This window comes from Lampetra fluviatilis, chromosome 40, assembly GCF_964198595.1.
Source record: "Lampetra fluviatilis chromosome 40, kcLamFluv1.1, whole genome shotgun sequence".
Taxonomy (NCBI): domain Eukaryota; kingdom Metazoa; phylum Chordata; class Hyperoartia; order Petromyzontiformes; family Petromyzontidae; genus Lampetra; species Lampetra fluviatilis.
In genome coordinates this window covers 4,900,133-4,913,536 of record NC_136314.1, presented here as the reverse complement: position 1 = coordinate 4,913,536, position 13,404 = coordinate 4,900,133, and the positions used below count along the sequence as shown (strand labels likewise).

Below are 13,404 nucleotides of genomic sequence, written 5' to 3'. Positions count from 1 at the left end.
TGTGAGTGTGTGTGTCTGTGGGTGGGTCAGGGTGTGAGTGTGTGTGTCTGTGGGTGGGTCAGGGTGTGAGTGTGTGTGTCTGTGGGTAGATCAGAGTGTGTGTGTCTGTGGGTGGGTCAGGCTGTGTGTGTGTGGGTCAGGGTGTGAGTGTGTGTGTCTGTGAGTGGGTCAGGGTGTGAGTGTGTGTGTCTGTGGGTGGGTCAGGCTGTGTGTGTGTCTGTGGGTGGATCAGAGTGTGTGTGTCTGTGGGTGGGTCAGGCTGTGTGTGTGTGTGGGTCAGGGTGTGAGTGTGTGTGTCTGTGGGTGGGTCAGGGTGTGTGTGTGCGTGTCTGTAGGTGGGTCAGGGTGTGAGTGTGTGTGTCTGTGGGTGGGTCAGGGTGTGAGTGTGTGTGTCTGTGGGTGGGTCAGGGTGTGTCTGTGGGTGGGTCAGGGTGTGAGTGTGTGTGTCTGTGGGTGGGTCAGGGTGTGTATCTGTGGGTGGGGAGCGGTAGTGTAGTAGTTAGCGCGCTGCGCTATAAACCCGGGGTCGCAAGTTCGATTCCCGCTCAACCGCCAACACCCTCAGTGACGATTATCAGAACCGGTCCTGGACCTCGCCTAGGTCGACTCAGCCTCAAATGCGTTGTGTAAACATCTCCACTCGGGAGACAAAGGCGGCCGGGCGTGGTGCTGGCTACTCACACCCTCGTGTGCCGTGAAGGCCTTCACAGGTGCTCGCTAACAGCACTTGCCCCGACAGTCTTTGAAGGCTATACGGGGGTCTTTGTCTTTGGGTGTGGATGTCAGTTGGTAGATCGGCACTTGGGTGTGTTTTTGTGTCAGGCGCGTAGGTGTACAGACGTAGCCAATACCTGGCGAGATGTAATGTTGAATGATGTGTGGAGGTGTCGGCATCAACTCGCGCTCCGAGACTTCGCGCACACCTACCCAACCACTTCATCATCCAGGCACTATCCAGGCGCAATGCTGCTTAGCTTCTGGGACCTGGTGAGATCGGGCGCGTTCCAGGTGATTCGGTCAGAGGCGTGCGTTGACACCACATCGATATTGAGATTACATTGAGGAACAGGAAGAGGAACACGTGGATCAGATAGCAAACGTATTGACTGTTAAGGAAATTGGCATTGGGCAGGACATGTCACTTGAAGGGATGGTGGGCGGTGGTCGAGGCTAACGACGGACTGGCAGTCAAAAAACTAAAACTATTTAAACGAAACTATATTTTTTATTTTACCAGGTAAAGCTCGCTAAGCTATGCAGCTTTTTTTCAGAAGCTACCTGGCCACAAATGATAACTCAACCAAGCGGCTTATCATCAAGTGGAAATGTGTAGCAACCAAATGCTCTCAACGCACGTTGTGATTCTAAATGTGGAGGGAAAAACCGGAGGACCCAAACAAAAATCAACGCGACCACTGCTTGGGAGGAGCGCGGGGTAAATATTGAAACTATAAAATATGTTTTTACTTAATAGTCAAGGCCCACTGTGCTATTTAGCTCTTGTTCTGAAGCGTCCTGGCCACACCTCTACGCAGTGGCGTATCATCACGTGGACATTTATAGCAGCCAAATACCTTAAACGCATGTTTATAAATGTGGAGGGTAAAACCCAGAGGGCCCCGAGAAAAGTCCACGCGACCACGTGGAGAAAAACACGCAAACTCCAAATATACAGGCGTCGGCATCGAACCCACGACCTCCTGTGTACCAGGCGAGGTAGTTAACATCTCCTAGCCACCGTGGCGACAAAGGAGATCGAGCGACGATTTGAGCCTCACGCGTAGGAGCTACGTGGATTGTTGAGTCGCAGAACCTCGGGAGACGGACGACGGATGGGGGGTCGGGGGCTGCATCCAGCAGTGGATAAATCATTGTTGATAATGATAACAGACAGACAGCATTCAGGCAGGCAGCGTAGCCAGACAGAGGAATACCACTTCGGTACACAGCTTTCAGATGGCTGTCTGTTTGCTAGATGCCTGTGTATGTTTGTACTGAGTATAAGGAACTCTTAGTTCTTTCGGTAAAGTCACGTAGGTAAAAAATGAAATTAAAATTAATAAAAATCACGACGTTTCGGAGGCAACACAAGCTTCCGTCTTCAGGTGAAACGTCGTGATTTTTATTTTTATTAATTTAAATTTAATTTTTTACCTACGTGACTTTACCGAAAGAACTAAGAGTATGAATCCTTGCAGTCACGTAAGCTTCAAATCTAGAATATATTGAACTTCTTTCGCGCAGTACGTAGCCGACCGTGCTAATTGGAGAGGTGCAGACAGCCAGAAAGATGGGCAGTCGAGACGGACTCACGGGACAGGCCTTGTCTAGCTGCCTTTCTTGTTGCTTGTCTGCGCAAGCAACAAGGCAGACCGATCTACAGCCATCTAGGCAGACGGAGAGATACACGACAACGTTAGCCAAGCATATACATTGAGGCAAGGCCGTAATTATAATATATATTGGGGGAGAAACATCCCCCCCAATATTCAAATATGCTTAAAATGTACCCCCCCCCCCAATATATTGCTATAAAATAATTGCTATGCTATGTAAATAAAAACAATTTGCTAAACCTTGACCACAATATCTGGACTTGTCTTCATATAAATCAATGCATATAGTTATGTTTATATGATTGTGGTTATGGTTGTACTTTATTAATCCCTAATCTCTGCCATTACACACAATGAAACAAGAAATGGTAAAAAAGTAAGAACAGAGCAATGTAATACAATACACTATTAGACATTATTGTAAAAAATAAATTAAAAGTCCATCCCATGTGTTAGTGAATTTTTTTTTATATTTTAGGCAGGAAAGGAGTTTAAAAATGTATATATTTTTCTGGGTTGGGACCCCCAGAGACCCTGGAAAATTTGGTCCCCCCCAATGTTGACTCCATGGCTATGGCCTTGCATTGAGGCACAATAACGCATCAGTCAGTCAGGCGGAGTGAGGGTCCAGACAGGCAGTGCGGGCAGACAACACGCGGGAGAGAGACAAAGGCCACACACAACGTGACACACGCGGCCAATGGTGAGTGCGGCGTTTGTCGGTGACGGAGCTGCCAAGGTGTTTCCCGCTCGCGACCCACGGCGTGACACGAGAAAAAGGACAGACGTAGTGATGCGTAAGTTTGTAGATTTTTTTTTTATATGGTCACTTCGTTCACGTGTACAAATACCCTGCTATTACATTCCATTTGTATCGTCAGCGGGGGGGATTTTTTTTTTTAAATGCTGCACCTGCAATCGAGCAATGCAATGTTGTATTTTTCGATTTAAAGCTTTCGTGACTGCAGGGATTCATCTTCTTGGTTCTTTCGGTAAAGTCTTCTGCGTGACTTTACCGAAAGAACCAAGAAGACAAAAATGTTGTATTTGTTCCACGATACGTCCCCGTGTAGCCAGTTACCCAGCTAGCTTGCTACGCTGGATTCGTGGTGACATCAGCACGGAACAGCAACACCGCCAGAGCGGTCCTTGCGCAGGACAGAACGCGTCGGAGGCGCAGGCACAAATAGCGGATAAAGAACCAACATTCAACTATTTTAGCGCCTTAACAATGTGGCGATTGTTTAAAAAATATAAAGGTGCAGCCCTGAAATTTCACACTCAGGCCACTGCTGGCGGAAAGGCTCTTCTTCACTTAGAGGGAGCTAGAGAGAGAGTCGCTCGAGTAGGTATTTCATAGCTGTCAACCCGTACTATAAGGGCAAATAGTAATAATCATGTCTATTTGTGTTACTCACTTCTGATGGGAATTTGTAGGATGGACGTTGAGATTTATAATGGCACGGGGTAACGAATGAGATCTGAATTGGTTTGTAATAAGGTAGGTCACTGATAATGGGTTGACATGTATGATTATATTATGGACAGAGACCCATAGAGATCCAGAGACCCATAGAGATGGATAGAGACCCATAGCTATACATCGAGACCCATAGATACATATATACCCACAGAGACCCACATAGATACACAGAGACCCATAGAGATACACAGAGACCCATAGAGATGCATAGAGACCCATAGAGATGCATAGAGACCCATAGAGATACACAGAGACCCATAGAGATGCATGGAGACCCATAGAGATACACAGAGACCCATAGAGATACACAGAGACCCATAGAGATACACAGAGACCCATAGAGATGCATAGAGACCCATAGAGATGCATAGAGACCCATAGAGATACACAGAGACCCATAGAGATACACAGAGATCCATAGAGATACACAGAGACCCATAGAGATGCACAGAGACCCATAGAGATACACAGAGACCCATAGAGATACACAGAGACCCATAGAGATACACAGAGACCCATAGAGATGCATAGAGACCCATAGAGATACACAGAGACCCATAGAGATACACAGAGACCCATAGAGATACACAGCATCGCTGTCAACCCATACGGGTTACCCCGTATTTTTGGACAGGGGAATTTAGTTTGCAGGTCCATACTGCGTACAGCTGTTTCAATATGGGCAAAAAATTAATAATTTGTCTATTTGTGTTTCTCCTTTGTGATAGGAGCTTGTAGGATGAACGTTGAGATTTATAAGGGCACGGGGTGACCAGTAAGGTCTGAATTGTACTCTTTGGTCCTTTTGGTAAAGTCACGTAGGTATAAAAATTTTAATTATTGTGATTAAATTTAATGATTGTGATTAAATTTATTGAAATTTTTTATGCCTACGTGAATAAATTTAATCACGATGATTAAATGTAATCACAATGATTACATTTATTTTGTGTTTTCTACCTACGTCACTTTACGGAAAGAACCAAAGAGTATATGGATCCCTGCAGTCGCGAAATCTTCAAATCGAGAAAATCTTAATTTTAGAACTTTCGTGACTGCAGGAATTATTATTTGGTTCTTTCGGTTAAGTCACGTCTAAAGATAAAATAATAAATTAAATTAAATAATAGAATACGACGTTTCGATTGCAACACAAGCAATCATCATCAGGTATAATGAAATAGCGACATAAAATCTAACCAGAAAACTATAGACAGACATATTAGCAGACATATATCACCAAGATACATAGAGAGAGCAACACAGGTAACAGAGAGAGGTGGTCGTCTCTGTGGGGTGGCCTTAAATAGACAGAGGAGGGCGGACGCAGAGAGAGGGAGGGGGTTAGAGAAAAAATTAGCATATCAAGAGATTGAGGTCTGGATTGGCCTGTAATAAGATCGGGCACTGATAAGGGGTTGACAGGTGTGATATTTGGCCTACTCTTCCCCGCTCCTGGATGAGGGTTGAGTCCACGCGCTATGTCCCCCCACACGCGACCTCCCCATCGACTGTGCAATGTCCATTTACGTTAAAGTCTCAATTGCCGCGCCGGGAGATCGCACTCACTACCGCTGCATTGCAAATCCAGTGTCACTAACCATTATACACCATGGCAGCTTCCCCGAGTTAGACGACGTTAAATATATAAAACCCTTTGTTTCTCGATTTCTCAACCGCTTAAACTAAATGAACGTGATACAATTGGTTCAAATCAAGATTTAATTGGACCCGTACCGTGTCCACACAGTTACACCGCGCACAATAACGAAACGCATTTCGCCGAACGATTTTTCTGTTGTGACCGCGGGGCACTCCGTAGCTTGCGCTGACTCGTCCAATCAGGGCGCTGCTCTGCTCGACGAAGCTCCGCCCCCCCCTCTACCCCTAGGCAACATGGCCGGTGCGCTCAAGAAGGTGACCGCATCTCCCTGCATGACAGCCTCCACCTCGCTCTCTCGTCTCTCTCTCTCTCTCTCGTCTTGTTTACTTCGAACCATTCCCCCTCTCTCGCCGTCTTCTCGCCATCTCCTGGCGCCGAGAGACTCCGGCGAGACGCGAGGCGGGGACGGGTCGCGTCACTCCGTACCACCTTGGGCCTTGTGTGTGCTCGGCTCTTGCTTTGTTTCGTGGTTGCCCTTGACCCTGGGTGAGATTGGTCGCTCGGAGCTGGGAAATTAGCCTGAATTATACTTAATTCAATCAACTTCTTGGTTCTTTCGGTAAAGTCACGTAGAATGGGAATAATAAAATAATAAAAATAAAACTATAATTAAATAATTTTAACCGAAAGAACCAAGAAGATGAATCCCTGCAGTCACGAAAGCTTTAAATCGAAAATTTATTCAATCAAGTTTACGTCACTTGAGTTGCGTCTGTTAATTTAAGTCACCTGAGTCTATGTGTGTTTGAGATACGTAGAATATGAACATTTATGATTGAGGAATCCGATGAGCGATAAAGCTCTTTTTTTGGGTTAGATCGCGTAAATATATAAATGTGTCGTTAAAAGCCGCCACCACCCGGCACAGCCAACTAGTAAGGGTTGTCACGTAAACAGAACACGACAATTCGTCACTAGTACAGCACTAGTGTATAGTGTAGTGTATAGTGTAGTGTTTAGTAGTGTAGTGTTTAGTGTAGTGTATATAGTAGTGTATATAGTAGTGTATAGTGTAGTGTATAGTGTAGTGTATAGTATTGTAGTGTAGAATGTAGTGTAGTGTAGTGTATAGTGTATCGTGTAGTGTATCGTGTAGTGTATAGTAGTGTAGTGTATAGTGTAGTATACTAGTACAGCACGCAGGTGTGTTGGAAAGCCAAGCCACAACATTTTAAATCTGAGTACTATACAAAGTTTTCACCAGTAATTTCTCCAGAAGCTCTTTTTCACAGTAAGGGCGGGTCAGAATGTTACAACAATAAACGATAGAAAACACGAGAAGAGTGAAAAGTATAGGAAAGGTAAACAAATAACTTTTTAAGAATATGCAAATAAAACTAAACTACGGTATTTTTTTTCTTACCAGATAAAGCCCACTGAGCTATTACATTATTTTTCAAAAGCGACAAAGTGGCTGATGTGTAAATTTATATCAGCAGCTATTCTAAATGCACGTTTCACTTAAATCGCTAAGGTTAAGTACAGTACATCACTTAGTCTTGAGGTGTACTGTGAGGTGGTGGGGTGGGAGCGGTGGTGCAGAGGGTCGGGCTGGTTATTCTGCAGGAGGGAACATGAATTGTTGCATCTGCGAGACGAAGGGATCACAACGACTTGGGGAGGCCTTCATCCAGCAGTGGATAGATGATCATGGCTGATGATCTGGAATGTCGCCGATGGGTGGAGCGGTGGCGGGAAGGTTTTACCTGCCCCACTGCCTACATGATTCCATTCCCGGCCACGGTTAGCATCGATGGCGAGTGAGAGAGATCTGAACCAGGCCTGGGCCACCCGACTCCAACCCCGTCGCCAATGCATAGTGACCATCGTGGTGAAGTATGGTCAAATAATCCACCAAGAGCGACATGGCATTGGGACGCCTTCATCCGGCAGTGGACTGACAGTGCTTCACATGAATAGTGTGTTTTTGGAACCTAGCATGAGTGGCTTTGTTACATAAAGTGTCATACCGGTTAACTGCTTGAAACCCCTTAAATTGGCTATGTTACCAGCAGCAGAGGGCAATTCTGCAAAGACGTTGCACACGAACTTTACATATGCTCTCATATCTATGCTCCTCGACATCACACACCTGCACTAACCAGCGTGAATTGTGGTGATATAACTCCACAACACGTGCACAACGTGGGGAAGCAGTCATCCAGAAGTGTATTGACAAAAAGGCTAGTTTTTATGTACAAAGACAATTTGCACTAGATTGTAAACTTTCTCATCCCAAGGTGTAGAGTAGAGGGTTGCACAACAGCATACTTTGCACTTGTCAAAGCCGTTCCAATCCACATGTTCAACTTCGTTTGTTTATTCAAAGTAATATTATCAATAAACACTTGCCATGGAAACACAGCCATAGGTTCCCGCATGTCATTGCATTTAATGTTGATAAATTGACTTGGGTTAAGGGCGACATTTGTTTCTACATTTCCAACTTGTAAGTGATTGCACAAGTCGCCTAGGGCTAAAACATTGTTGGGAAAGGAGCGTGCCTCTGCGCTTGCAATGGTAGTTCTGGATTTTTTAAACAAAATGTTTACCTAGCGAGGTGGCCGGGTTCCTCAAAGGTCAGAGCCCTGAGCTGGTGTCGTTGCTGAGATCGTGGATTACAACCCAGGCTGAAACCCGTATTCCAACCCAGAACCTCAGTGGTGCCAGCTTCGCGTCTCCAACTCCGTTATCAGCCCACTTAGCCACCTCATTCACTTTTTTCAGGGTTTGTTAATCCACTGCTGGATGAATGCTTCCCCATGCTGTATCGGTCACAGGAGTTGTTTTGACTGTGGTTCCCCATGCTGGTCAGTACAGGTTGGTGAAGGGGGGGGCACAGGACTTGTTATTTTGAAATGTCAAGTTATTGTTATGCCTAACATGCACATATTTTGAGCAATGCAGTACCCTCTTCACTGTGTTATTTATGGATGTTTGTTTTTACCAGACGACTGGGCTAGTGGGACTTGCTGTCTCCAAGAACCCTCATGAGGTTAGTGTCTTAAGTTACCACAGTGGATACCACAACCCCTCACTTCTGTGTTTTAGGACCTATGATCAATTCACCCGCAATGCGCCTGATCTTGTCAGATCATACACTAAGCAGGGTTAATCCTGGATAGTGCCTGGATGGGTCGACCACCATGCACAGTGGGTTGTTATAGGCTGCTACAGGGCTAAGTAATGGGTCGCAGAGTGCATTGCAGCAAAATACATTTTTGTTTTGCGATTCTTTGTTCTCAAATGTAATGTAATATTCTGCTGTCATTGGTGGCCAGGCTGAGACCATCAAACCTGCTAAGCTGGAGAACTCAGTTTCATCACAAGTGGCTGAAGCCTTAATTTGATTCCATGATTTTAGTAGTGTCGGCTTGTAGCCTTGATCTTCGGAGCCACTCGGGCCCACTCAAAGAATCGACGCTTGAAATCAAATCACGATTTTAAATTATGATCATGGTAAGAAAGTTGTGGGGGGAAGTGGTTAAATGCGTTGCATTCACCGTGTCCCCACAGCACCTGAACGCTCTTTACATCAAGATCATCGGCGTGTTGCAGACAGTCCCAAAGGATGCCGCGTACAGGAAATACACGGAACAGATCATCAATGAGCGCCAGCATCACGTCCAGACGGTAAATCCCAGTTGCGAAATTCATCTCCGCTATGTGACATCTGATGTGAAGTTAAATGTGGGTCGTAGTGTTTAACACCAAGATGTTTGGATCGATTACAGTTGTAATTGGGACCTTGGATCCGCTGTAACTGTGCCGGCTTGGCATCTTCACATTAAAAGCCCCACGGCCACATCAAGAATCAATCCTGTCTTAAAAAACGTTATGCTTAATTTCAGCTCAAATTTGTAAATCAGCGATCATTGCTGCGTATGATTGTAATGTTAGTCGACTTCAGGTCTGCTTGATGCACTGTGCTATGAACCCAGTGACCAGAAATAGATTCAAGGCCACTGCTAACATCGGCGGCTTCTGACATCTCAAGCAGTTCTGGGCGCAACCCTAAACTTAACCAACACGTACTGACCAGTCACATGCGGTCAGGGGAGGCAGGGGAGGCAGAGCCTCACCTGTCATACTCCAATGAAAATAGCTGTTACTTAAAGAAAAAAAAGAATAATCAAATAAAATAAATATTAAGATTTGTCCACTGATTGTGTTATAAATGTCATTCTGTACGATTCCAATAATGTTTTAGTCAATATCGCCAAATTTGTGGAGCTCCGCTGCAAATACAGGAAGAGACGAGAGGTGAGGTAGCGACGAGCTCAGCCTCTCCTCTGATTGCGCAACCCCTCAGTAACTGGATGGAGCGCGGGCAATAAGCGCGTGCCTGTTACTATCTCTCTGTATGTTACCAATGTAATGTTTGGAGACCCCTTCATTACATGTCCTCGCCTTCCATAGTCCAGGTAACTTATTTCACGGATGTGTATAAAGATATTTAGGCTCGCTGGTCTCGCCATAAAACTGCAATGAAAAGCACCAGGGGAGGCAGTCGTCACATCTGCTTCACTGAAGGGGGCGTGTCTTAGCCAGTGCCTCCCCAGCCATCGACCTCACCACACGTCAATGGTACTGACCATTGTGGTGAAATATGATCAACCCTTATGAGCGATATGGCGTGGGGAAGCATTCCACTAGCGGTGGATTCATAAAAGGCTGTAAATTTAATTAATAGCTCGTAAAGTTAAGGTTTGTTAAGTCGGAATGAAAAACAACCTTTACCCTTTGTGGAACAACTAACGTTTGTCAATGTCCACATTTACAGGAGCCCGATATTGAGAAGCTAGAGAAAAAGATCAATTGTGGACAGATCGAAGAAGTGATCCGGCAGGTACGTTCCGTGGCATCACCACCTGCCGTTCTTAGCTTTGGTTCCCAGATATTTTCGTTAACACACTCAGTTGGCTGAACTAGGCTCTACGGTTTTCCCAGTGTTGCGCCACGGCTTTTTGTGTTTCGTTTGTTGTCCTTCCCTTGCACCTCTGATCAGCATTGGTGAGCGACATTACGTCGTGATGTCATAACACCGTAGATGATACAATAATTGGAGACTTGTGTTAATAATTTATTCCAAATGTACAGTCGTCAATGTTTTACCTAAACGTGTGTGCGTGAATCATTCTTCACCAGGCCGAGAAGGAGCTCTCCCTGGCGAGGAAGATGCAGGAGTGGAAGCCTTGGGAACCACTCATTGAGGAGCCACCTCCCAACCAGTGGAAGTGGCCCATCTAAATCTCGCCCCATCTGATTCCGTCTGCATCTCCTGTCCGAGCACGACTGTGACCCGCGATATCATTAACGTAAACGTGTAGCGCGCTTCTGGTTTGGTTATTGACAATTAAAGTCACCAATCAATGAACGAGTGTCTCTGCGTACCGCTGTTTAATCAATCGGGTACGTTTGTACATGTGCATGGATAGATATGTTCGACAGATTTTATTTATATCAGCAGGAAGGGCCCAATGAGCTGCTAGGTTCTCTCTCGTGGGTGTCCTGTGACAGTCCAGATGGAGGGAGCCCCTTGTAGACCACCTCCCCTTTTGCTGTATGATGATGACCCCTCACTACTGTGCGAGTCATGATGCGTTACAAACTAATGCAGTGCGTCGTTGGTTGGAGTATGGTCAAGAAGAGCCGTCGCTTTTAGGTAATGTACATTGGTGAAATGCTAAGAAGAAAACATTAATTATAACATCCTTTCCTTTGTTAATCCACTACTAAATCAATGTCACCACATGCCATGCTGATCATGGAGGGTTGTTTGACCATACTTCACCATGTTGGTCAGTGCAGTTTGGAAAAGAGGTGTTGAGGGAGAGTCCTAGGATTGGTTTTAGATATTGTCACCGATGTTGAGCCTTGGCCAGGAATCAAACCTGGGCGGCATGGTACATAACTTCAACCACTGCGCTGCTTTAACCATAACACGGAGAAAGTCAGAAATGGCAGCTGTGGCATTGTCATAGTGCGCCATCTGCTGTTGCAAATTACATTGCATGGATTTGTATTTCCACGTGAGAAGACTTTAGAATGAGGGATGTCAATTACCGACTATAATCACCCAGAAATGTCTGTCCGTCCCGCTCAAGACGTCACTCCACATGAGGCCCACCCCCGCTCATTAATATTCATGAGTGGGTGGATTTTTACACGAAAGCAGAGGCAGGTCGAGCTGAATTAAATAATTTATTACGCAAAGTCGCTTCAAATATGACGTTTCATTACAGAAAGTGACGGTAAAAAAATAAATCCACGCAGCACAGTGCTACATCCGTACGTGACGTCACTGCAAAAGAGCCCCGCCCCCTCAATAATATTCATGCACGCGTGGAAATTTCCACTAACGCACAAGAAGTTCGCGCACTCCACATGCCGCATCCCTCCCCTCATTAATAATCAGGAGCGAGTGACGTCACTCCACATGCCGCACCCCTCATTAATAATCATGAGCGAGTGACGTCACTCCACATGCCGCACCCCTCATTAATAATCATGAGCGGGTGACGTCACTCCACATGCAGCACCCCTCGTTAATAATCATGAGCGGGTGACGTCACTCCACATGCAGCACCCCTCGTTAACAATCACGAGCGAGTGACGTCACTCCACATGCCGCACCCCTCGTTAATAATCACGAGCGAGTGACGTCACTCCACATGCCGCACCCCTCCCCAATAAGCATTAGCGAGTGACGTCACTCCACATGCAGCACCCCTCGTTAATAATCAGGAGCGAGTGACGTCACTCCACATGCCGCACCCCTCCCCAATAAGCATTAGCGAGTGACGTCACTCCACATGCAGCACCCCTCCCCAATAAGCATTAGCGAGTGACGTCACTCCACATGCCGCACCCCTCATTAATAATCAGGAGCGAGTGACGTCACTCCACATGCCGCACCCCTCCCCAATAAGCATTAGCCGGTGACGTCACTCCACATGGGGCAACCCCCCCTCCCCCCTCTCCCCTCTCCCCCCTCATTACTAATCCATGAGCTGAACAATTTTTCTATTGAATATTTGAGATTTACTGCAATATACACCTGTCCTCCTTGGACGGACAAAAAGCGAGTTCTAAGAGACTGTGAATCTCAATGTAGCTCTAATGGGTATGCAAAGTACGTCAATCACAATGGCTCACATGATTCAAAGTTACTCTAACGTAGTGAATCTTAATGGACTCAAGGTTATAAAAGAAGTCAGATGACTCACATGGTAGAATAGAGAAATAAGGTGGTTAAGTTGTCTCCCTTTACTGTATTTGTATCTCCGGATGAAACATTTAGGTAGATTTTGCCAACGTTCGCTTGTTCGCTGGGTAATCATTCGTGTCATGGAGAATGAGCAACGCAACCCTCTACGTTATGTGGAGAGACAGATCAGGGGAAGGCAACGCACGGTGGCTGTGAGATGTTGACTGCCTCGCCTGGTATACAGGAGGTCGCAGGTTCGATCCTCGACCCTGTCGCCTGCTGTATATTTAAACTTTGCGTGTCTCTTTCTCTCTCGGCCCGTGGTCGCGTGGATTTCCCCCCGGGTCCTCGGCTTTTCCCCCTCCACATTTAGAATGAACATCACGAGTTGTAGAGTTTTAGAGTATTTGGCTGCTATACATTTCCACGTGATAAGCCACGTCGTTGAGCTATCATTTGCGATAGCCAGGTCGCTTCAGAAAAAAATAGCTACATATCTCCCGTGTGGCCTTTCCTGGTGAAATAAAACATAGTTTTAGTTCCTTTTAGTATTTTGATTTAAAACTTTCGTGACTGCAGGGATTCATATTCTTGGTTCTTTCGGTAAAGTCACGGAGAAGGGAAATAATAAAATAATACAAATATAAAACATATTCATCTTCTTGGTTCTTTCGGTAAAGTCACGTAGAAGGGAAGTAATAAAATAATAAAA

General features: G+C 45.7%; 1 protein-coding gene across 1 annotated transcript; it reads left to right on the top strand.

Annotated features, from left to right (window-relative positions):
* Nucleotides 1–5,691: 5,691 nt before the first annotated feature.
* On the top strand, nt 5,692–10,865 carry NDUFA5 (NADH:ubiquinone oxidoreductase subunit A5). The gene is made up of 5 exons (XM_078875170.1): nt 5,692–5,736; nt 8,433–8,477; nt 8,999–9,115; nt 10,266–10,331; nt 10,631–10,865. Exons 1-5 carry the CDS (start codon nt 5,716–5,718, stop codon nt 10,730–10,732), a joined length of 351 nt encoding a protein of 116 aa, XP_078731296.1. The 5' UTR covers nt 5,692–5,715; the 3' UTR covers nt 10,733–10,865.
* The last annotated feature ends 2,539 nt before the right edge of the window (nt 10,866–13,404 follow it).